Below are 23,212 nucleotides of genomic sequence, written 5' to 3' on the forward strand. Positions count from 1 at the left end.
GACCACAGGGACAGTTCTTGTTAAGCCCAGAAGTGGCAGGCCAAGAAAAATATCAGAAAGGCAGAGAAGAAGAATGGTGAGAACAGTCAAGGACAATCCACAGATGACCTCCAAAGAGCTGTAGCATCATCTTGCTGCAGATGGTGTCACTGTGCATCGGTCAACAATACAGCGCACTTTGCACAAGGAGAAGCTGTATGGGAGAGTGATGAGAAAGAAGCCGTTTCTGCAAGCACGCCACAAACAGAGTCGCCTGAGGTATGCAAAAGCACATTTGGAGAAGCCAGCTTCATTTTGGATGAAGGTCCTGTGGACTGATGAAACAAAGATTGAGTTGTTTGGTCATACAAAAAGGCGTTATGCATGGCGTCCAAAAAAACAGCATTCCAAGAAAAACACTTGCTACCCACTGTAAAATTTGGTGGAGGTTCCATCATGCTTTGGGGCTGTGTGGCCAATGCTGGCACCGGGAATCTTGTTAAAGTTGAGGGTCGCATGGATTCCACTCAGCATCCGCAGATTCTTGAGAATAATGTTCAAGAATCAGTGACGAAGTTGAAGTTACGCCGGGGATGGATATTTCAGCAAGACAATAATCCAAAACACCGCTCCAAATCGACTCAGGCATTCATGCAGAGGAACAATTACAATGTTCTGGAATGGCCATCCCAGTCCCCAGACCTGAATATCATTGAACATCTGTGGGATGATTGGAAGCAGGCTGTCCATGCTCGGCCACCATCACACTGAACTGAACTTGAATTGTTTTGTAAAGAGGAATGGTCCAAAATACCTTCATCCAGGATCCAGGAACTGATTAAAAGCTACATGAAGCGACTAGAGGCTGTTATCTTTGTAAAAGGAGGATCTACTAAATATTAATGTCACTTTTCTGTTGAGGTGCCCATACTTTTGCACCGGTCAAATTTTGGTTTAATGCATATTGCACATTTTCTGTTAGTACAATAAACCTCATTTCAATCCTGAAATATTACTGTGTCCATCAGTTATTAGATATATCAAACTGAAATGGCTGTTATAAACACCAAAATATTTAGAACTAAAAATGATTAAGATTAATAGGGGTGCCCAAACTTTTTCATAGGACTGTATATATTTATTAGACCACATAAAACATAACAAAATTGTAATGGAAATTAAAACAAAAGGCTCCTGTGTTTAGATATTGCTATTACTTACTTATCATGACGTACCCTGGTGTTTGTGGATGTCTTTCTCAGAATAGTTGTTGATTGGTTGTGCTCTGACCATTGGGACCCTCTTTTATCTTGAGAATTGGGTTGGGAAGCCTGCAAATTACTCTAATTATTTTAATGGGAACATCTGGACATAACTGAGTGCTTCATCTATTTCCAGTGGTTCTATTGAAATGAATGGAGTGGTAGTGCGGCATTGCCCAACCTAACGCTCCATTCAAACTGGGGTGAAAAGCACCCTGGTTCTCATGATCAGTAGGGATCACCAAGATACCTTTTATCCTTTGGACAGGGGGTAATTTCCTGTTCCCAGATTCTTACCAGTTCTAGTGAAAAGCTACTGCTAGCACACTAATTCATATTGGGTGTCGTGCTCAATGACAGGAATAACACCCGTCTGCCCATTTACAAGTGGAGGATGAAACTTAGATACTGGGCAGATGTGACCACCAGTCCTGGAAAAATAAGGTGAATGTTCTGGGAAGAAATGAAAAGTACAGCAGGGGGCACTGCAACAAGAATTTAACAACAACACATGTTTTGCATGATCTAATAGAAGAGAGAAGTGTAATATTAAACTGTGGATAAGACCTTCATTTAAAGGGGCTGTCCAAGGCAAAAAATCTTAAATTTGAAATAGGTCCAGTACTTTAGTGTCTCCCCGCGCAGATTGATCCTACCAGTCCATTGTTGTCTTCTGGCGGAGGTCCCTGCCACATGTGACCACTGAGGATGATCAGTGGCCTCGGCGAAGGGCATGTGACGTTTCTATCTGTGATATCCTGGGGTCTCTTCCTGAAGTCGCTGATTGGCTTCAGCGGAAGGGATCTGGGAAGTCACAGCTGGAGCATCGGGGAGAAATGAGTATTTTTATATTTTTTTTCACCTCCCTCTGCCTATTTTAGTGAGCTGACTATCATTGTCATCTCACTTCTGGAGTATTCAGCCAAAACCAGACATGTAATATTACATTGTTGAGTCACATACGCAATTTCAGTAGCTTAAAAATTAATTAAGATTTGGGGTAAATTTATCATTCCATTTGTGCCAATTATTTTCATTTTGTCTATATGTTACTTTTATTTGTATGTCCCTATTTACTCAACCAATAAAACAATTGGTTTTAAACAAAAAATATGATTTTTTATGTCTGAAGACAGAAAAGTAGGCAGGGCTTTGCAATATTACGGCAGTTAGGAGATGTTGCCTCCATAGGCAAACTGATTTATTATAACTTGTGCCAAATATCAGTCTTGTACCAACGCAACAGACTTATGGCTAAGACTATCTTTAAAATGACCAGTTTTAAAGAGGTACTCCCATTTTGGCCACACATGCCCGAGATGGGAATACGAGGGCTGTTCCAGAAGCAATATGTGCATGACTCCCATGGAAGTAATAAGGAGTTATGAAAACAGTGTAGGACAGTGGTCTACACAATCCATAAGTTTGGAAGTTAAGGCAAAAGGGTAGAACAGCCGGCTGTCTCCATAACTACTAACCACCTCAAGGAGGAGGAGATGGAGCTATTCATATTTAACCCATAAAAGAGTAAGATGGGATTAACCCTTTAATAAAGCTCCACCTCTTGTAGAGAGAGGGGCTTTAAATACATGTCAAGAGTCACTTAGTATGCAGAGTGTACTGTAAAATAATGTCCAATTATACTATATTATATCTGAGTACCAGAGACAAATATTCAGGGCATTAGGCATTTGGACAAGCAAGTTTCTTAAGCATGATACTTAGAAGAGCCGGAAGAAGAATGGTGAGTGGGGGTTGTTACGGGGCTTGGTTTGTTAGCTTTACTCCTTAGCAATCCTTTCATCAGTGAAGGAAATTGGAGTACAAGATAGATAACATACTCATAACTTGGCAAGGTATTACCATACAAAGCACAATTGAATGATTTTCCTAACACCTTATAGACCCAGATAACATATATAAATCCTTCTCCTGGGGTCTAATATGTTTTCTTAAGTTAGCATGGATCCTAATGCAACTTCTGTGTTTGTCCTGAAAGGCTGGCACAATAGAGGAAGGACAATAGAAGCAATGAATGCAGAGGTTGGACCCCCTCCAAGGGTCAAGCTATGTCTAACCTTTCCTGACTTCATTTTCAGTGAAGGAGTTAAGGGAAGACAGCACACACCTCTGCCAGGGTAGGAAGCAGGGAGGGCTGCTTTGCCTGCTAGTAGTGCAAGGCTCTCAGGTGACAAGCCCTCAGGTAGACTGTAACATGACTTCATTGGGGTGGAGCTATGGGCTGTACAGGTGTCTGTCTCAGACAGGTTACTAGCACGGGTACAGCTGATCTCTGGCAGCGCTGACTCATTCCATTGCCGCATTGTGGGGCTTCTAAAATCAAACTGTTGCAGTGGTAATTACGCTACATGATTGACCATGGACACCAAAGACCCCAATGGGAAAGATGGCGGGGGGTTCAAGAAGAGGAACTTGACATTTCTCAAGAGCAGGCTTTATATGCTTGAGAGGAGGAAAACAGATACAATTGTGGAACATGCTGTGAATGTGGACCATGGGAATACAGGCACATTGCGCCGGAGTCAGTCTGACAGGACGGAGTATAACCAGAAGCTCAAAGGTAAGGGTTGCACCATGTGCTAAAAAAATTCCAACACTTTGGGGCATTAATGCTGTTTATTCAGAAAAATATAATACAATTTTGTTGACTAAAAATATGGATACTTATGTGTCTTATGCCCCTATATTTACTTTACAGGCCTAGACGAAAAAAAAAAAAAAAACCTTTAAAAAATGATCTCCTTCACGTGTTTAGGCAAATACTAATATGCGGGGATATATTTGTCATTCAGTACAAGTCTAAGGTTGACATCATTGGTTCACAAAATGCTGCAGGTACACCTGCCGTAGTGTCCTAAGTAAGTAATGAATGACCAACTCAGCTCTGCTTCATTTGTAAATGCTTAGTTGGGACATATTAGCTGTTATAATGTGAAAGACATACATCTATCTAATATATTTGTATAGAGTGGAAGAATACTGTATATCGACAATAACAGTTGTATTACTAATGTTGTACCAAATATCAGGTACCAAAAGGCATGGAGCAAGCACAATATACATAGATTTCATGAATTTGCTGCTATAGTTTATCCAACATGCACATGACTAAAGAGCAGAGAGGGCTGATGTGCCCGTCTGTTGTTGGTATGTACACAGCAGGGGTATCCAAACTATTGTATCTTGGACTATTGTATTGACTCTAAGTCTCACTTCACTTTCTCATACTGTGGCTTTTCACGTTTTGCTGTTTGTAATAATGAATGTTTACAACCAAGCAATGCAATATTGATGGCGTAAACAAGTCCTATTAATTACAGGCTTCTTATAGTTAGATGTAATACTACAGGATTTACACTGTGTCCGTTCATGTTCAGTGGGTTGCCCCTAGGAGTATTCAGTAATAATCATGTGATGCTGTAAACAGTATATGTCAGTCTGAAATCAACCGGATACCCATAGTACAATTCCTGCTTTATGGGAAAAATGCTCTTGGGTTAAAGAGATTGTCCAGATAGCTGATCACCAGGGGTCTGTCTGCTGGAATCCTTAGGGTTTAGCTGTTGCCAAGGGAAGCTGGTGATACTTGCACATTTTTTTGCAGCAACTATGTGTTTGATATAACAATCCCATTGCAAACTGGCTTCTAAGTACTTTCTGCACTCCTGCAGTGGCTTTTCCTAAAGAAAAGTCTTTCCTCACAATCTGAGATCATGTACCCCAATAGGACTGTATTCCTCTCATGATTTAGCGTAAATTTATATAAGGAAGCAAAATAAATAATAAACTTATAAGCTTATGTACACAGTGTTAGGGTGGGTTCACATCTTCGTCCGGTCTCTGGTTTAGCCAATCCGGCTGGTTTCCGTCTTCTGCCCCGCAAAACTGGACAGGAGATGGAAACCCGGCAGTCAGCTTTCAGACACATTCACTTGAATGGGTTTGCAAAGTGACCGCCTGTCTGCATCTTCTGCCTATCCGCGGGGAAACCGTTTTTTTTTAGCCAGACACAAACTCATGCAGGACTCTGTGTCCAGTTAATAAAAACTGTTTCCCCACGGACAGGCAGAAGATGGACATGGGTGGTCACTTTGCAAACCCATTCAAGTGAATGGGTTTAAAAAATACCTGCCGGGTTTCCGTCTCCTGTCCAGTTTCGCAGGGCAGATGATGGAAACTGGCCGGATTGGCTAAACTGGAGAGCGTGTGAACCCACCCTAACGTACAAGGAATATATTGCCTCTGTACAAGTTGCAGTGAAAATTGTAAGTTACATAATAGTTAATAGAGTTAAAAAGTCCATCAAGTCCCATCTATAATCCTACAGTACTGATCTAGAGGAAGTAGAAAAATTGGCTTAAACAAAAGAACAATCTGCACAGATTTAGCATTTTTTTCTGAAGTCAGAGGAGTTATAAAGTTAAGTTCATACCACCATATTTCCATCTTATATGCAAGAACGATCTCCTAACGTATATGCCAACATTTTCATAGACTTTAATAGCTAAACATATCAGAGTTTACTTTTGGTATACATTTGGCTGGTTTATACTCTCCAGGATCACTATAACCTAAATTGCCAAATTTAAATGGGTTTTGTGGCCTTTAAAGATGACCTATCACCAACTCTTACTATGTACATCCATTAATAAAAGCTGCTCTACTGATTCTGGAGAATTTGAAGTTTTTTTCTCAAACTTCAACCATTCCTGAGCAATTGGTTCTTTTAGTTTTGGTGATATACTAATTAGTCTCTGTACTGTCAAGTGGGTGGTCCTAGCCTCAAGAAGACAGACAGAGACTACAGTACCTACCTGATAGTGGAGAGCCTAAGCAGTATATTGGGGCAGAAATGAAGTGTTTGCTCAGAATCCTTGGCAGAGACTAGAAATATGTGATCGGTGTGGAGTCAACAGGAGGCCTCCCCCTCCCCACTCAGATCAAGTGTTTGGGGCTATTTCAGATGCCCATACTATACACTGCATGAAGCCGGAAGCAGATAGCCTCTTGGCCCTGTATAATAGTACTGCAGCTCAGCTTCATATCCTACAATGGAAGCTGAGGTGCAGTTACAGTGCCCAGCCACTATACAGAGCATGGAACCATCTGATTCCAGCTCCATGTACTGTATACCATTGGAAATGATCGAGAACAGCTGATCTGTGAATATAATATTATACTGTATATATAACATGCCTGGGAGAATGTAGACACATCCTTTTCCCCACCTATGTTTTGAAAGTGAAGTGAATGTCAGAAAAAATGGAAAAAGATGCAAAAAAATTTTTAATCAACAAGTTGCAATAGGAGGGATTCTGGAGGGCAAGGCTTGATACATCTTCCCCCCCACTGTGCAGATAAGTATCAGAATTTCCCCATTGGCTTCTATGTCATAGCTACTGAATTATAATAACATTAAGGACTTTTGGGTATGTTTGTGTAGTAGACTTTTTAGGCAAATGCTTAAGGAAGACTTATAATGAATTTTGTCATTTGGTTAAAGGGATTATACCATTAAAAACCTTTTTTTTCTCGTTGACACGTCGGAATATCTTTAAAAAAGGCTATTCTTCGCCTACCTTTAGATGTCTTCTTCGCCCCACTGTTTGATTAAAATTCTGTTTTTCATTGGTATGCAAATTAGTTCTCTCACAGCACTGGGGGCGGGCCTCAGCGCTCAAACAGCACTGGAGGTGTCCCCAATGCTGTGAAAGAACTCTCCAGCACCGCCTCCATCTTCTTCTGGAACATTCTTTTCATGCATCTTCTTCCGGCACTGGGGTCACACTTGTATGCCTGCGCATGCCGGCGGCCATGTTTTTGTTGCCGCTTATGCAAGCATGCGCAGTACGCTCTGTACTCTGTTGAACTACAGGAGCATACTGCTGTACTTTCTTAAGGCTATTCCGACGTGTCAACGAGAAAAAAAAAGTTTTTAATGGTATAATCCCTTTAAGTTCTGTTTACCCTATTGAAATACATTGCTGAGAAGTACTAAGCTTCGTGTTGTGATGTACACAACCATAGGAGAGCTGTACATATGTCACAGTGACTTATTCTTATATAGGTGACAGTTGGTTCTTGGTTGTGATGAGTCTCATTGACACAGTGTTTGAGATTCATTGCTCCAGGCTGTGAACTGGATGTAGCAGAGTACAATAAATCTTCTGCTCAGTAAGACACGAGCTCACGGTGTGTGTCACTGCTCTGTGCATAGCTCAAGTCGAGACACTTGCTTAGTAACACATCCAAGGAGATGACTTAACACATAGTGACAAGAGCTATTCCGACTCTGGGAACTAGTTCAACAAGCGAACAATGGAAGTATGAAACTTCCTCCAACTTACTTAGATAAGGTTATCTACAGATCAGATTCTCTCATCTATTTAAGTCCAAGGGTAACATTTTTTTTTTTTTTTTTAAATCAGGTAATTTTCTTTTTTTATATTACAAAACAAGTATAAACAAAAACCCCAAACCAAACCCCACCCTCCCACACAAACGAAGAACCCTACACCCATCCCAAAGCACATATAGATACAGCAAGTCATAAGCATTGTCATTAACATACAGTACTGAATATGAGAGGCTGCAGAGATCAGTAGGCAAGGGAATAGAAGGCACCTACAAAAATGTGTTTGTAAAGTGCTGTGGTATATGTCGACGCTACACAAGTAAGAGAAATAAAATAGAAAATAAAATATTATAAGATAAAGAGGGGGAAACAGTGAAGTTACCAACAAGAAAACTCTACAGTGGGTTGATGTGCAAATGTAAACTGAATCAAAACAATGTTCGTGAACACCTAAGACAGATTACACATATCACACTATTGCTAACCCTATCCACACATTGCAGAAAAAATCTGCAGTGGAAAAGCTGCATTTGGCCGGGGCCCCACAGACCGGAAACGCCGTGATTTGCCCGCAGCGGAGACGCTGCGGGAAAAATTGCGGTGTTGTACAATGCAGGCAAAGTGGATGGGATTCATGTGAATCCCATCCCCACTTTGTGGAAAAGATCGCAGCGCGGACACGCTGCGATTTGCAAAGCCGTTGCGGCTTTACAAATCGTAGCATGTCAATTATATCTATGGAAACGTCGGCGGCTTTCTCGTAGATATAATGTTAAAGAGAAAGTTGGCCTAGGAAAACTCTGTGAACTTTCTCTTAAAAGTGCTGCGGAAAGAACCGCAATGTGTTCATACAGTGGTTCTTTCCGCAGCGCTTTAGCACTGCGATTACGGCCTGTGGGGCCTTAGCCTTTCAAAGAACGTTTTTTGTACTCGGGATAACCAGCTTAAGGTTGAAGCCTCACGTTGCGATAATGCTGAGCTTTTGCTGCTGTGGAAATGCTGCTGCAAAAAACACTACATTATACAGTATCTGTAAAGTGAATCTCATAAACACAAATTGCAGAAAAATATCTGCAAAGCTGCATTTTCGAAAACACCCGCGTTTTTGAAAATCACAGCATGTCAATTATACCTGTGGAAATTCTGACGTTTTCCATATAGAGGTATAACAGGGGCAGAAAGTTCAAAGAGGAAAACTATGTGAGAAAAAAAAAAACACAGTGTGTTTCCTCCACAGTCTTTTCCACAGCATTTTTTTTTTTTTCTTTTTTTTGCTATGTGGAGCCTAAGCCTAACAGGGTTTTCTGAGCTACAAAATATAATGACTTTTACTAAAGACAAGTCATCAATATTAGATTGGTGGGAGTCCTACTCCTTCACTGATCAGCTGTTGAAAGACAGAGAATAGAGCAAGAAACAGACAGCTCTGCTCTCTATGTAATGTCCAGATCAGTTTAGGGCGGGTTGACATCTGCTCCCGGTGTTCGGTTTGTGCAATCTGGCGGGTTTCTGTCCAGTTTCTCGGGGCGCAGGTGTGAACCCGCCTTAAGCTGGGAACTAAGCAGCAATGACTTATTACTGCTGTCTGCTTCGCGTTCTGTTCTCTGTGTATCAGTTGCTGAAACCTGTTTATCGGTGTAACCCCTCCAATTCTATATTGATGTCCTTTCCTAAGGATAAATCATCAATATCATCATCCTGGAAAACCCTTTTAAGTTTTAGTATTAATAATAATATCAGCTCAAACCTAAAGTACAGGTAGTACAACAATAGAAGACATTAATATGGGTGACATGGTGCATGGTTACATTTTAACACTACATGAAGATGAGGTCTATTCTCTTATTTAGTTGAGAGTGAATTCCTCTTCTATACATCAAAAATGAATAAAAGGTTGCTGTCCTTTTTGACACTGTGTTTTTGTTTTATGCATATTTCATATGCTTATCAATTGGTCTCCGTATACACACACTCACTTTGCTATGGTTTAAGGCCTCAAGGCAAAAGTTGTATACATCCTTGTAAAACATGCTTTAAACCTGTTTACTATCATTACTGTTACTGATGCCTTTACTTACCAGCCTTGTTATACTTGTATATTATGTGTCTGGTAGGTTTTAAGTTTTTGTGCTGCTATCGGAAAGCTGAAAGAGGAATAATGAATAAGTGTAACATTTATTTTTGAGAATCAACAAAATTACCTTAAGTAAAGCAAGTAAAACATTGTAGCCTAAACTAGATGCACTACATTGCACCAAAGATGTGTCACGTTTATGCCAGTGCATAGTCCTAACCACAAAAGTAAATTTGGGCCTACGTGTCTATACCTGTCTGTTGGGTGCACTTGGTATTTTACAATAATGCTCCTTGTTCATTTCTTGTATGGCCAAGTCGCTTGGAAATTAATTGATTTTGCTAAGCTTACAACAAATTAGGTTGGGAATTGGGGATTTGGTTTCCAGGTGGTTTCAAAAACAGCCTCAACATTTTTCCCAGCAGGTACACATGATCTATGCTACTGTACCTGAAGATTCAATCATTGTTCATACTGATTGGAAGACAATAAAAATAACGTCATTTTGATTATTTTCTTATGCCTCTTTGCCTCCTCCAAGCTGTGTGTAAACTTTATAATCCTCCTGTTTCTAGTAGCAAACATTTTCCAAATGGGCTCTACTACTAAAGCTAGCTATATATATACATGAGATATTTACCTGTAGACCAGCTCAGTTTGGTGAAATCTGTCAATAACTTGCTATCTGTGGTGCTCATACATACAGTATAAGATTACTAACAGATGCTACTAAAATAAACTGAATCTGCCAATGATCTGCAGATATTATAAATATGTCATGAGTATGGCCAAATGTACACTGACCTCATGGTCAAAATAAGTCTTGCTTTGGTAGTATTTGGAATGTGCATTTAGGATGATGGCACACTTAGCGTCTGTCAGTCCAGCAACCCATTGTTTCCACCCAATAGCCACATGTTCATGTAGCTAAAGCTGAGATATTACCCCCAGCATCTGCATTGTTGGCCTACTGTGGGTGGTCAGGATGGCTAAGGTATATATTATATATATTTGGTTAGTCAAGGAGACAAGGCACACCAATAAGGCTGGTGTTCAGAGAGGAACTCACTCTACTTCGTAAGTCCCGGCACTCAAATATAATGGGTGCAACAAAAGAGGTATTATTTAGATATGCTGTTTGACATTTTGTAGCCATAGACACACTACAGCATCTTTAACCACGGTCTTTACCGCCAATTCTGTCTGTTTTTCTTCCTGTTCTTCACCTTCCAATATATGCACACCAATCCAGTGAGAAAGTTCCATATTGCACCAAAAAATAGAAATTATTATTATTATACTAAATGTGTCATACAAATCCTCTGTAACGTGGCATATTCTAGGGAAGAATACTTAAAGGGGTTGTCCTATCACAAGGATCCTATCTATACTGCTTGTTAATGTGAATGTAAGACTTTTCCTAAATACACTGCTTCAGCAAAACTGCTTTGTTTGTCCACTATATTACTTTATTCATTTTTTTGGGACACATCCCTTGACTTATCTGGTCATAAGTCAAGTGATGTATCTGCTGCTCTGAGGGAGGAAGGGCTAAGTGCACGGGAGCGAGCCTGGAGGGGGGGGGGAGTTGCTTACCCTTTGGGGGGAAGGGGCCGCCAATACAAACCCGGCATCCGCTGTAATAGAGAGGCGGATGCCGGGGAGGGTTAGACGCCAGCACAGATGCCAGCAACATCGCTATGCTTCTGCCCTGCATGAAGCCGGCAGGAGCGATGTTGCTATTCTGGGGGGGGGGGGGGGCGGCGGAGGAGTGGAATAACAGCATCGCTTCTGCCGCTGCTGGCTTCATGCAGGGCAGAAGCATAGTGATGTTGCTGGCATCTGTGCCGGCGTCTGTGCATCTGTGCCGGCGTCTACACTCCCCGGCATCCGCCTCTCTATTACAGCGGATGCCAGGTCTGTATTCACATATGCAAAGCCAAGCGGCGAGATGCCGCTGGCCCTGCGTGCGCGCTCATAGACCAGTCTAGCCTTCACAATGCGAATACAGACCCGGCATCCGCTGTAATAGAGAGAGGCGGATGTCGGGTCTGTATTCGCATTGTGAAGGCTAGACTGGTCTATGAGCGCGCACACAGGGCCAGCGGCATCTCGCTGCTTGGCTTTGCATATGTGACCCCGCCCACCAATGACGCAACAAAGACAGAAGATTTTATAGCAACAAAGACTGGTGAATATGCGACGTGGGACAACCCCTTTAAGTAATACTGTAGAGCATTTGATGGAACATTTTTTATTGGATTATATACTAAACCAAGATAAGAAACTTCAAAGTGTTTCCATGCCACTGTTCTCCCAGGCCACTTTATGGTGACGCTGCATATGTTGATGCAGGGCTGTTTTGCTAACATTGGCACCCTGGCCCCACTTCACCTTCTGCCCACAGAGTGAACATATGGTCATGTTCACCTCCCCCGGTGAACAGTTTTCTACATGACAGATTGTTCGGTATTGTTAGTCATTTCGACTGACAAAAATCAAACATGTCACTAAGACCTCCAAAAATGATTCTGCAGCTAGATGTTACAAATTTTTCAGTAGGAATTTATGAATAGTCTTATATACATTTCAGCATGTTCTGTGTCTGGCGTATATTCAGCAATTTTCCTAGATTTCATTATAGAAATATAAAACACAGGAAATATTGTGTGTGCTCAAATAATGGCAAAATAAAAGAGCGCTCAAATAACACCAAAATACGCTAGAAATATTAGGCCTCGTTCACATCTGTGTCGGTAATCCATTCGGGGAGTCCTCATGGAGACCCCCCCAAACGGACTACCGAACGCATTGGCAAGTGGTATGCAGTGAAAGCACACGGACCCCATAGACTATAATGGTGTCCGTGTGCTTTCTGCATGGTCTCTGCACGAGTCATGTGGACAATAAAGTAGATCGTGAAGTACTTTTCTGTCGGCATGTTCCATGCGGAGACCGTGTGGAAAGCACATGGACACCAGGCCTTAGCAGGTTTTTTTAAACATAAAAATGGCCCGGAAACTTAAATGCTTCAGAATTATCATCAGAAAAAACTTCTTACCCAAACACTGAATAAGGAAATAAACATTTAGAGAAATGTAGCTGTTAATATTCAGGATTTGCTATATCTTTCTCACTGCTCTTTATATATTTTTACACATAGTTCTATGTATTGCCTTTAGAACTACTTCCATGGTAAATGTTGTTGTACTTCTGATACACCAAAGGTATCCCTATATAAATAGCATGTCTTCCAACTTTATATACTGGTCATTTTGCAACCTACAGTTGGACTTCTAGGCCTAGTAATGAATATATACTTGTCCCACTGTAATCTTACAACCAACCTTCATTTTTCACATTTACAGACCTGTGTAAACAATCCCATTAAGAACTTCTAGAAGACATTTAGTGGGGATATATAAAAATATAGTCATTTCTTGTGTAAAGCTATTTGCATGCTGTCTTGCTGTGACTGTACTAATGTGATAATACACTTCTGCTTTTCATAGACTTAAATATAACCAGATATAAACAACTTGCTGACAGTATAGGCCATCTAATAGTATCCTACATCAATGCCTTCAGCAGGGACACATAGATACATCTAATGCTTAGCTGGGGTTAGTTTGGGTATATGAATAAAATAATTTAGTGAAGGAACTTCACTCAGTATCGGACTAGGGTGTCTAGATCCAAAAGTACAATTCTTTATAGGGGTCCACTGTACAGCTACATTGAAATATTACCTGACCCTGTTCTCAAGTTCCTAAAACTGCACCAGCACACAATATTTTCAGTAGTATTCTGCCGCTTAGTTAATGCCTCAGACAGTTTGTGCCTTGAAGGACTAGTTAGTAGCCTGTTGGCTGGTTGCTGCCTTCATAGTTCTGAGAGCTGGGGATATGAACTCACACAACAGCAAACTTTAGGTAGCAGGAAAATGCTGCAACATGGTTGGCAGGCTGCACCCCTCAGCTATGTCGAAAAGACAGGGACCAGGATGGAAGGATACTGATCAATTTGCTTCTGTGCCTAGATGTCATGTCAGTCACTCATTGTGATATAGTAATAAACTGAGTAGTTTGTTGAATAATGTACCTAGTTTTTCAGATAGACTCATAGGCTTATTGTGGTGCTGTACTGTACTGTACTGTGTGCACTTTGCTGTGCCCCACTCATGCATGTTATGGGTACACCCTTTGTCAGGGGCCACTGGGCACATGATCATTTGCTCACCTTTGGGCCATTCCGAGCCTGATTCAAATCAGATATGTCTGTGTCTATTAGATGTTAGGGTTGTAGTTTATTACTTTCATCTAGAAATAAAAATGTAAAAAGATTAAAATCCGTCATCAATCAAAGCACAGGATAGCAAAAAGTATTAGTGATTATTCTAGAGGTCATAAAAACAACCTGGTTAGGTAATGTTTCTTCCCTTTCTTTTCTTTCTGTATCCAGTTACATATAGTTTTATTGGTCTACAATATCACAGTTTAAAAAGAAGGAAGTCTCATGATAATTTGTCAATATAGTGTTCATTATGATGGGTGTAACTGAGGATGTCACCAGACAATGCACTGTTATTGAGGCTTCTATTTGCCTTTCTCTTACCTCATGTCAGTTTTCCTGGTAACCATAAGGCAAACAACACATCTGCTCTAGGCCCTATGGTAGTGGGGGCCCCTCAGCTGACCCAGATCAAGTGGTACAACACCCAAATTTCGGGTGCTGATAGAAGTTGATAGGGTGTTGGTGCTGAGATCTCACCGTTTGCTGAAACAAAGCACTTCCTCTTAATAGATGGAACCAGAGAGGTGTGCAGACTCATATACTTTTTGTGAGCCTGTGCACTGCTACCCCCAAATCCGTGGCACAAGCAGTACAGATATAGAGACACCCATACGTGAGTGTCTGAGAGAGCCCAAGGGCACCAGTTTTATAAATGATACACGGTAGGTTGCATTGGTGACCAGGAGATTAAGATTACACTTTTGGAAGAAAATGTTTCATTAAATAACTTTTCCAGCATTTATACAAATGTATCAGAGCAGAGTATGGGTTAATTCTGTAAATTGTTTACATGAGAACATCAGTCGATAACTGGCCGTAAACATACTTCCCATTGAGGCCAATGATTGTGTGTTGTAGTTACGTGAATGAGGTATGGCACATGATCACGGCAGAAAGTAAGCAGAGACTGATGGGGACAAAAGGAGCATCAGCCCTGGAGCAGCAGGAAATTAAAAAAGTGAGCATAGGGGGTTTTATTTCAAGAGGACCTTTCACCGTCTCCACCAAAGTAACAAGTGTGGTTAGTTTTGGTGCCTGATGTGTTATTTAAGCTCTGTAATATCAGAAGGACAGTGTCAGGCAGAAGGGAGGCATGACTCACACCCCTTGTCTGCTGCTGCGTGACACCGCCCTGACAGTAAAGAGCCTAAGTAGCACATCAGGCACCAAAACTAACAGCACTGGATATTCAGAAATGGTGGGGGCTAAAGAAAAAATTACAACTGTGCCAGAGATAGTGGAGCAGCACATATTAATCGATGTAAAGAGCTGGACTTGTTGGAGGTGCTAAAAGGTCCTCTTGAGCCCGGGGCTCCATGTAGTGTAACTGCCGTGGTTTGGCTGCGGCAGAAACACTGCGGAAAAAAAAGCATTATTTTACAGTTACTGTATAGTGGATGGGATTCTAGCAAATCCCATCCCCATCATGTGGGAAAATATGTGCAGTGGTTTCCCTATAGGTATAATTGAAACAGAAAGTGCTGTGGGAAAAAATGCGATACATTGCCACTGTGGGATACTACGTGGGATCTCAGTCTTAAGTTCAGAACTTGAAAAGTGTGTAAATATGTAGGTCTCCTTTACACAGAGGCATAATGCACACAATGGTTATAGAGTACAGGTCATGCGTACCGTGATGTCACAATACCTGGATAATGCACACAATGGTTATAGAGTACAGGTCATGCATACCGTGATGTCACAATACCTGGATAATGCGCACAGTGGTTATAGAGTACAGGTCATGCGTACCGTGATGTCACAGTACCTGGATAATGCACACAATGGTTATAGAGTACAGGTCATGCATACTGTGATGTCACAATACCTGGATAATGCGCACAGTGGTTATAGAGTACAGGTCATGCGTACCGTGATGTCACAGTACCTGGATAATGCGCACAGTGGTTATAGAGTACAGGTCATGCGTACCGTGATGTCACAGTACCTGGATAATGCGCACAGTGGTTATAGAGTACAGGTCATGCGTGCCGTGATGTCACAGTACCTGGATAATGCGCACAATGGTTATAGAGTACAGGTCATGCATACCGTGATGTCACAATACCTGGATAATGCGCACAGTGGTTATAGAGTACAGGTCATGCGTACCGTGATGTCACAGTACCTGGATAATGCGCACAGTGGTTATAGAGTACAGGTCATGCGTACCGTGATGTCACAGTACCTGGATAATGCGCACAGTGGTTATAGAGTACAGGTCATGCATACCGTGATGTCACAGTACCTGGATAATGCTCACAGTGGTTATAGAGTACAGGTCATGCGTCACGTGATGTCACAGTACTTGGATAATGCGCACAGTGGTTATAGAGTACAGGTCATGCGTACCGTGATGTCACAGTACCTGGATAATGCACACAATGGTTAGAGAGTACAGGTCATGCATACCGTGATGTCACAGTACCTGGATAATGCACACAGTGGTTATAGAGTACAGGTCATGCATACCGTGATGTCACAGTACCTGGATAATGCACACAGTGGTTATAGAGTACAGGTCATGCATACCGTGATGTCACAGTACCTGGATAATGCACACAGTGGTTATAGAGTACAAGTCATGCATACGGTGATGTCACAGTACCTGGATAATGCACACAGTGGTTATAGAGTACAGGTCATGCGTACCGTGATGTCACAGTACCTGGATAATGCGCACAGTGGTTATAGAGTACAGGTCATGCGTACCGTGATGTCACAGTATCTGGATAATGCACACAATGGTTATAGAGTACAGGTCATGCATACCGTGATGTCACAGTACCTGGATAATGCACACAGTGGTTATAGAGTACAGGTCATGCATACCGTGATGTCACAGTACCTGGATAACGCGCACAGTGGTTATAGAGTACAGGTCATGCGTACCGTGATGTCACAGTACCTGGATAATGCGCACAGTGGTTATAGAGTACAGGTCATGCATACCGTGATGTCACAGTACCTGGATAATGCGCACAGTGGTTATAGAGTACAGGTCATGCATACCGTGATGTCACAATACCTGGATAATGCGCACAGTGGTTATAGAGTACAGGTCATGCATACAGTGATGTCACAGTACCTGGATAATGCACACAGTGGTTATAGAGTACAGGTCATGCGTACCGTGATGTCACAGTACCTGGATAATGCGCACAGTGGTTATAGAGTACAGGTCATGCATACCGTGATGTCACAGTACCTGGATAATGCGCACAGTGGTTATAGAGTACAGGTCATGCATACCGTGATGTCACAATACCTGGATAATGCGCACAGTGGTTATAGAGTACAGGTCATGCATACAGTGATGTCACAGTACCTGGATAATGCGCACAGTGGTTATATGTTAGGAGTATTTAGGTTCTTTAATTTCTATTTTTCTTACCTGGGGAGTTTTTGGCTGCGCAGTGTCTGGGGTGGCATCCTGGCGCTGCGGGGTTGTCCTGTCGTGAGTATTGGTGCACACCTTCTGACTTGCACGTGCGCACTGATGGTAGGCAGATTTATCTCCTGGTTGATTAGTCTGTCCTCCCATTTGCACCTGGGAGGAGTGGTCTCTACTCTGTATTTAAACCCATGCCTCCCATGGTTCTGTGCTGAGTGTCGCTTTTACAGAGCTAGGCCTTAGCAGGAGGAGTAGGTGGTGTTCTGGGATAGAGGAAGTTCCGTGGTTGATTTTTGGGAGGTTTGGGTGAACGAGTTGGTTTGTGTGTTTTCCCTTCTGTGTTCACCAATCCTCCCTCTGTGTATAATTGACTGTGTGAGTGAATTGCCTTATCCTTTGATTTCTACTCAGTTTCCCTGTGTTTGTTTCCTAGTGTAAGGTTCCTTCCCATATTGGTTTGGGGGAATCCTTTCCCACATTTTTCCTGTGTGCTGCTAGTGTTGTTAGTCAGTGCACACCCTTGTCAGTCCCTGTCAGTAGCAGCTTCACTTGTTCGTTAGGGGTGACCCCCTTTAGTCTCCAGTCCCTAGAGATCTTATAGGGCATTCCTTCTCCCACTTCCCTCTAGGCCTACGGAATCAGTGAGAGAGGAGCTGTCGGGGTCAGGCTTAGCCTGAGTACAGCCGACCCACACCCGTGAGGCAGGGACCGGGATAGCTAGTGGGAGTAGTGCAGGGCGAGATTCCCTACTGCTATCCCTTAGCCCCGTTGCAGCTACCTGGACTGACATAACAGTACACTCAGCCGGTAAAAAAAAAAAAAAAAAAAAAAAAAAAAAGTTCGTTTGCATTATGACGGACCTGAAACAGTTGTACCAGGCGGTGCAGCAGATTTCCACTGAGATGGAGGGGATCAAGCTACGAATGGATGCCATCCAAGCTTCTGGCGTATCTCAAGTACAGCAGTTGGCTCAACACACAGCCTCTCAGGTGGAGGGCATACAGAGGCAGGTGAGTAGCGCCCCTGTGGGTCGGCCTCTGGAGCCAAAAGTCAGCTTACCTGAACCCTTCCGAGGTAAGAGGTCAGATTTTTTCCGATTTCAAAAGGACTGTCTTTTGTATTTCCGGCTACGGCCGTTTTCCTCCGGTTCTGAGGTACAGAGAGTTGGGATTATTATTACTTTATTGAGAGATGATCCCCTCATCTGGGCACATTCGTTACCAGCCGACTCAGCTTGCTTACTAACTGTAGAGGCGTTTTTCTCCACAATGGGGTTACTGTATGACGACCCAGACAGGGTACGCACGGCTGAGTATAACCTATGACGTGTGGTGCAAGGGGATCACGCTATAGAGAAGTATTGCACAGAGTTTCGTAGGTGGGCAGCAGAAGTACATTGGAATGACCCCGCTCTACTTAGTCAGTTTGAGACAGGGCTCTCGGACCAGGTTAAAGACCATCTAGTTTCTCACCCTGTTCCGGGAGATCTAGATGAGGCCATGCAGCTGGCAATTAGAGTTGGATGGCGCCTCCGGGAGCGTGGAGACAAGAGTCCTGGGGGGCTTAGCCCTCCTCAATTCTCTGTTTTTAGAGAGGACCCGGGGGACCAACCCATGCAGATTGGGGCCACTGTGCGAAGTGCAAGACCCAAGAGTGAAGGGTCCCGCACAGTACGCTGTTTTGTGTGTGGAGGGATGGGACATGTAGCAAGGGTATGCCCCTCCAGAGAATGGTTCGCCAAGGAGAGTAATAACCCCAGGTCTATTGAGGGTAAAGGGAGAAAACCTACTAAGGAGGGAGGTGTGCATATTTCCTGTACTCAGACTGCCGGGTTGACCCTTGAAGGATGGGTAAATGGGCAGAAGTGCCGGATTTTGGTTGATTGTGGTTCGGCAGTCAACCTTATTGACTCAGAGTTTTGTGAGCAATTAAGGGTGAGTCCTTTGGTCTTGGAGTCTCAGATACCGGTGTGGGCTATTGATAAGACCCCTCTACAGCAAGCTGTCATCTCCAAACAGGTGGAGGGTTTGGAGTTTATTGTGGGTGGCCACAGGGAAGAGATTGACTTGTTCTTGTTGTCTAAGTTACCAGCACAAGTAGTTTTGGGGTGGCCCTGGCTGAAGCAGCATAACCCTATTATCAACTGGGAGACCGAGTCAGTAGTTTCTTGGGGGCAGGGGTGTAATGGTCGATGTCTGCCCATATCCATTATGTCTTTGTCTATAGACAATTTGCCTCAAGAAATGTGAGTTCAGGGAGGTCTTTGAGGAAAGGGCAGCCAAGACATTACCACCACATCGCACCTATGATTGCTCGATTAAATTTATACCTAATGCAGTGTTACCCAAGACAAGGTTGTACAATCTCACTATTCCGGAGAGGGAGGCGCTCAAAGAGTATATTGAGGGGAGTCTAGAGGTGGGGCATATTCGCCCATCTAAGTCCCCAGTAGCAGTGGGGTTTTTCTTTGTAAAGAAGAAAGATGGAGGGTTGCGCCCTTGTTTGGATTTTAGGGAGATTAACAAAATCACGGTGCGGAATCCCTATCCCATTCCGTTGATCTCGGATCTATTCAGCCAGATTATGGGAGCCCGCTGGTTTAGTAAAATAGATTTACGTGGGGCGTATAACTTGCTGAGAATCAAGAAGGGGGATGAGTGGAAAACAGCGTTTAACACACCCCTAGGACACTTTGAGAATCTTGTGATGCCTTTCGGTCTAACCAATGCGCCTGCGTTTTTTCAGAATTTTGTTAATGATGTACTAAGTGCCGTCATAGGGAGGGGGGTTTTGGTCTATCTGGACGATATACTCATTTACACCCTGGATTTGGAGACTCATTGGGAGAGAGTGAGAGAGGTTTTAGATCTCCTGAGGGTTAACCAATTAAGTGCTAAGCTGGAGAAATGTGTGTTCGCGGTCAATAAATTATGTTTCCTTGGCTATATCCTATCGGACAAGGGGTTCGAGATGGACCCTGAGAAGGTCAGGGCAGTCTTGGAGTGGCCGCGACCCGAGAACCTAAAGGCGGTCCAACGGTTCTTGGGGTTCTCCAACTATTATCGCCAGTTTATCAAGGGATTTTCTGAGGTTGTGAAACCTATCTCGGACTTGACTAAGAAGGGGGCTGACTGTGCTAAGTGGTCGCCAGAGGCGCTAGCTGCGTTTGAAGAACTGAAGAAGCGATTCTCGTCCGCTCCCATTTTGAGACAGCCGGATGAGAGGTTGGCCTTCCGAGTGGAGGTGGATGCCTCCTCGGTGGGGGTGGGAGCAGTACTTTCTCAGGAGTTCGAGGAGGGTACGCATCCCTGTGCCTTCTTTTCTAAGAAATTCTCTGCCTCTGAACGGAATTATGACATCGGAGATAGGGAACTACTAGCAATAAAACTAGCGTTCGAACATTGGCGTCATTTCCTGGAGGGGGCCAGAAGGCCAGTCCAGGTATTTACTGACCACAAGAATTTGATTTATCTTGGGTCGGCGAAGAGATTAAATGCACGGCAGGCCAGATGGGCTCTATTTTTTGCGCGGTTCCATTTTAACGTGACTTATGTGCCGGGTTCAAAGAATGTTAAGGCTGATGCTTTATCCCGGTATATGTCGACTGAGGAGGAACGAGAGGCGCCTGCCACTATTCTTGGGGATGGAGTGGTGGTAGCAGTATTGGGCGCGAAATTGGAGAAGGCCTTGATCGAAGCGCAACACGCTGCACCTTCCAAGATACCTAGAAACAAGCTTTTTGTCCCAACTACTCTCCGACAAAGTCTCCTGAGGGAGTGTCATGAGTCGGTTCTTGCTGGTCACCCGGGGGTTTCAGAGACCATGAGATTGGTGTTGTCACGGGATGGTTAGAGTCTATACTATAGGCAATGTGGAATATATATTTCATGTGGAATGTATTCTCTAACCTGTTATATACATCAATGTGTAGTTGGCTGATTGGGGTCTAGTGTGTTAGCACATTGTATGCAAATCCCTCTAACTAGTGAGGACCAGTGAGGACAATGGGTGGAGATAATCTGATCAGTGTCTCCAAGAAGATGTTGGACGGTGCATTGTCCATAGTAGACAGGGAGTCTGCTCTCCTTGGTATAGGTGAGGGGGGAAGGATCTGTGACTCAGCCCTTCCCACCCCCAGGTATAGGAAGTAACAGTTTAGTATATAGATGTAGCTAGCAGTTAGTATGTGTTAGCCGGCCTGTGCACAGCTCTGCAGAGAGCCAGGATATAGTTACAGGACCAAGGAACCAAAGTTATCATTGGATTGTGACTTCTGTGGACTTATTGTTATTACGGTTGATGTGACCGCCGCTGGCTACTAACTTTGTGGATTACAATAAATTGCTGTTGTCTCCCGACCTCTTGCGTCCGTGTTGATTCAAAAGACCATCCGGAGGAAGACGTATACCTTTGCTCCGTGACAACTGGTTGGCAGCGGTGGGATCAACAGCGGACAGCGAGATGGACTACAGCAGCCCAGCGATTAATGGAGCCACAACCTCAGAATACAGGAACTGGACTATGGCAAGTCTACAAGTAAGGGCCCGGGAACTAAACCTGAGTTACCAGGGAAGAACGAAAGAGCAACTGATCGAGGCACTGGAGGAGATGACCCTGCAAAGCGACCATGAGGAGGGCTGCCCCCAGGAGACAGTAGAGATACGGGAGTGGCAGGTACAGACCCAAAAGAGCAGATGGGTTGTTTTGTATGAGGAGGAATTGGCAGTGCTGGGGCTAGGAGCAACTGCAGAGCAAAGGAGTAGAGCATTACAGAGGGCTCAGGAAACGGAGAAGGAGGAACAGAGAATGGCGCATGAAAAGGAAAGAATGGCGCATGAAATGCGAATGGCTGAGATAACTACGCGGAATTATAATCAAACGTCGACCCCCAGCCCAACAGTGAGAGAACCACCATATGTCTCCCATAAACACTTCAAGACCTTTGAGGAAGCGGCTGGGGATGTTGATGGATATTTTCAGGACTTCGAACACCAGTGCCGCCTGATGGAAGTCCCAGAGAAGGATTGGGTCCGGTATCTGGTGGGACACCTACGAGATGGGGCTGCGGAAGCTCTCAGAGCCATGGACCCTAGTGATCAGCGGGACTATGAGGCCATTAAAAGAGCGGTGCAGAAGTATTATGCAGTCACTCCAGAGACCTACCGAGTTCAGTTCCGCTCTTTGTCTTACAATGGGGGAAGCTCCTTCCACATGTTCGCCCACAAGTTGAAGCAAGCATGCAAGCGCTGGCTAGAAGGAGAGGAGGCTGACACAGTCGATAAGATCCTCCAAGTCATACTTAAGGAACAGTTCTTTTCCCAGTGCCCCGCTGAGATCCGTGAGTGGGTGCTGGAACGGAACCCAGCCACAGTGGAGCAAGCTGCTTCCCTTGCAGATGAGGGCCTGACCATCAAGCCGCAGTGGAAGAGGTTGTTTGCAGAGGAGCGGAAAACTACCACAGTCCGCCAGACACCCTTCAGCCAGCCACCCACCTTTCGTGTCCGGCCTCAGGATTACAATTCCCCCTCTACCCCTGCCCCAGCCCATCGGCCTCCAGCTATGAACAACCCTGTCCCTAGACAACGACCCACTGGAAGAATGCTAGAGCGCAGATGTTTTGGGTGCGGGCGGCCTGGACATTTGCAAGCTAGTTGCCCTGCTAACATGGGGGCACGGGCCACCGTGGCATCCCGGCCTATTCACTACCTGGGAACCACCCCTAGGACAGAAAGTTTGGCCCCATTTCCAGATGACTCCATGAATGACCCATCTGTTCCACCTCCAGGGGTCTATGGGATTCAGCCTTCCGCCACACATCCCGCAAACCTTCAGAG

At 43.8% G+C, this 23,212-nt stretch overlaps 1 protein-coding gene across 1 annotated transcript in view; it reads left to right on the forward strand.

Annotated features, from left to right (window-relative positions):
* The first annotated feature begins 3,620 nt into the window (after positions 1-3,620).
* ARHGEF38 (Rho guanine nucleotide exchange factor 38) overlaps positions 3,621-23,212 on the forward strand; it is an 80,522-nt gene continuing 60,930 nt past the window's right edge. The window contains exon 1 of the mRNA XM_075286158.1: positions 3,621-3,822. Within this exon, the coding sequence (XP_075142259.1) occupies positions 3,621-3,822 (202 nt within the window). The remainder of the gene's footprint in view (positions 3,823-23,212) is intronic.

The sequence above is a fragment of the Leptodactylus fuscus genome, chromosome 1 (assembly GCF_031893055.1).
Source record: "Leptodactylus fuscus isolate aLepFus1 chromosome 1, aLepFus1.hap2, whole genome shotgun sequence".
Classification (NCBI taxonomy): domain Eukaryota; kingdom Metazoa; phylum Chordata; class Amphibia; order Anura; family Leptodactylidae; genus Leptodactylus; species Leptodactylus fuscus.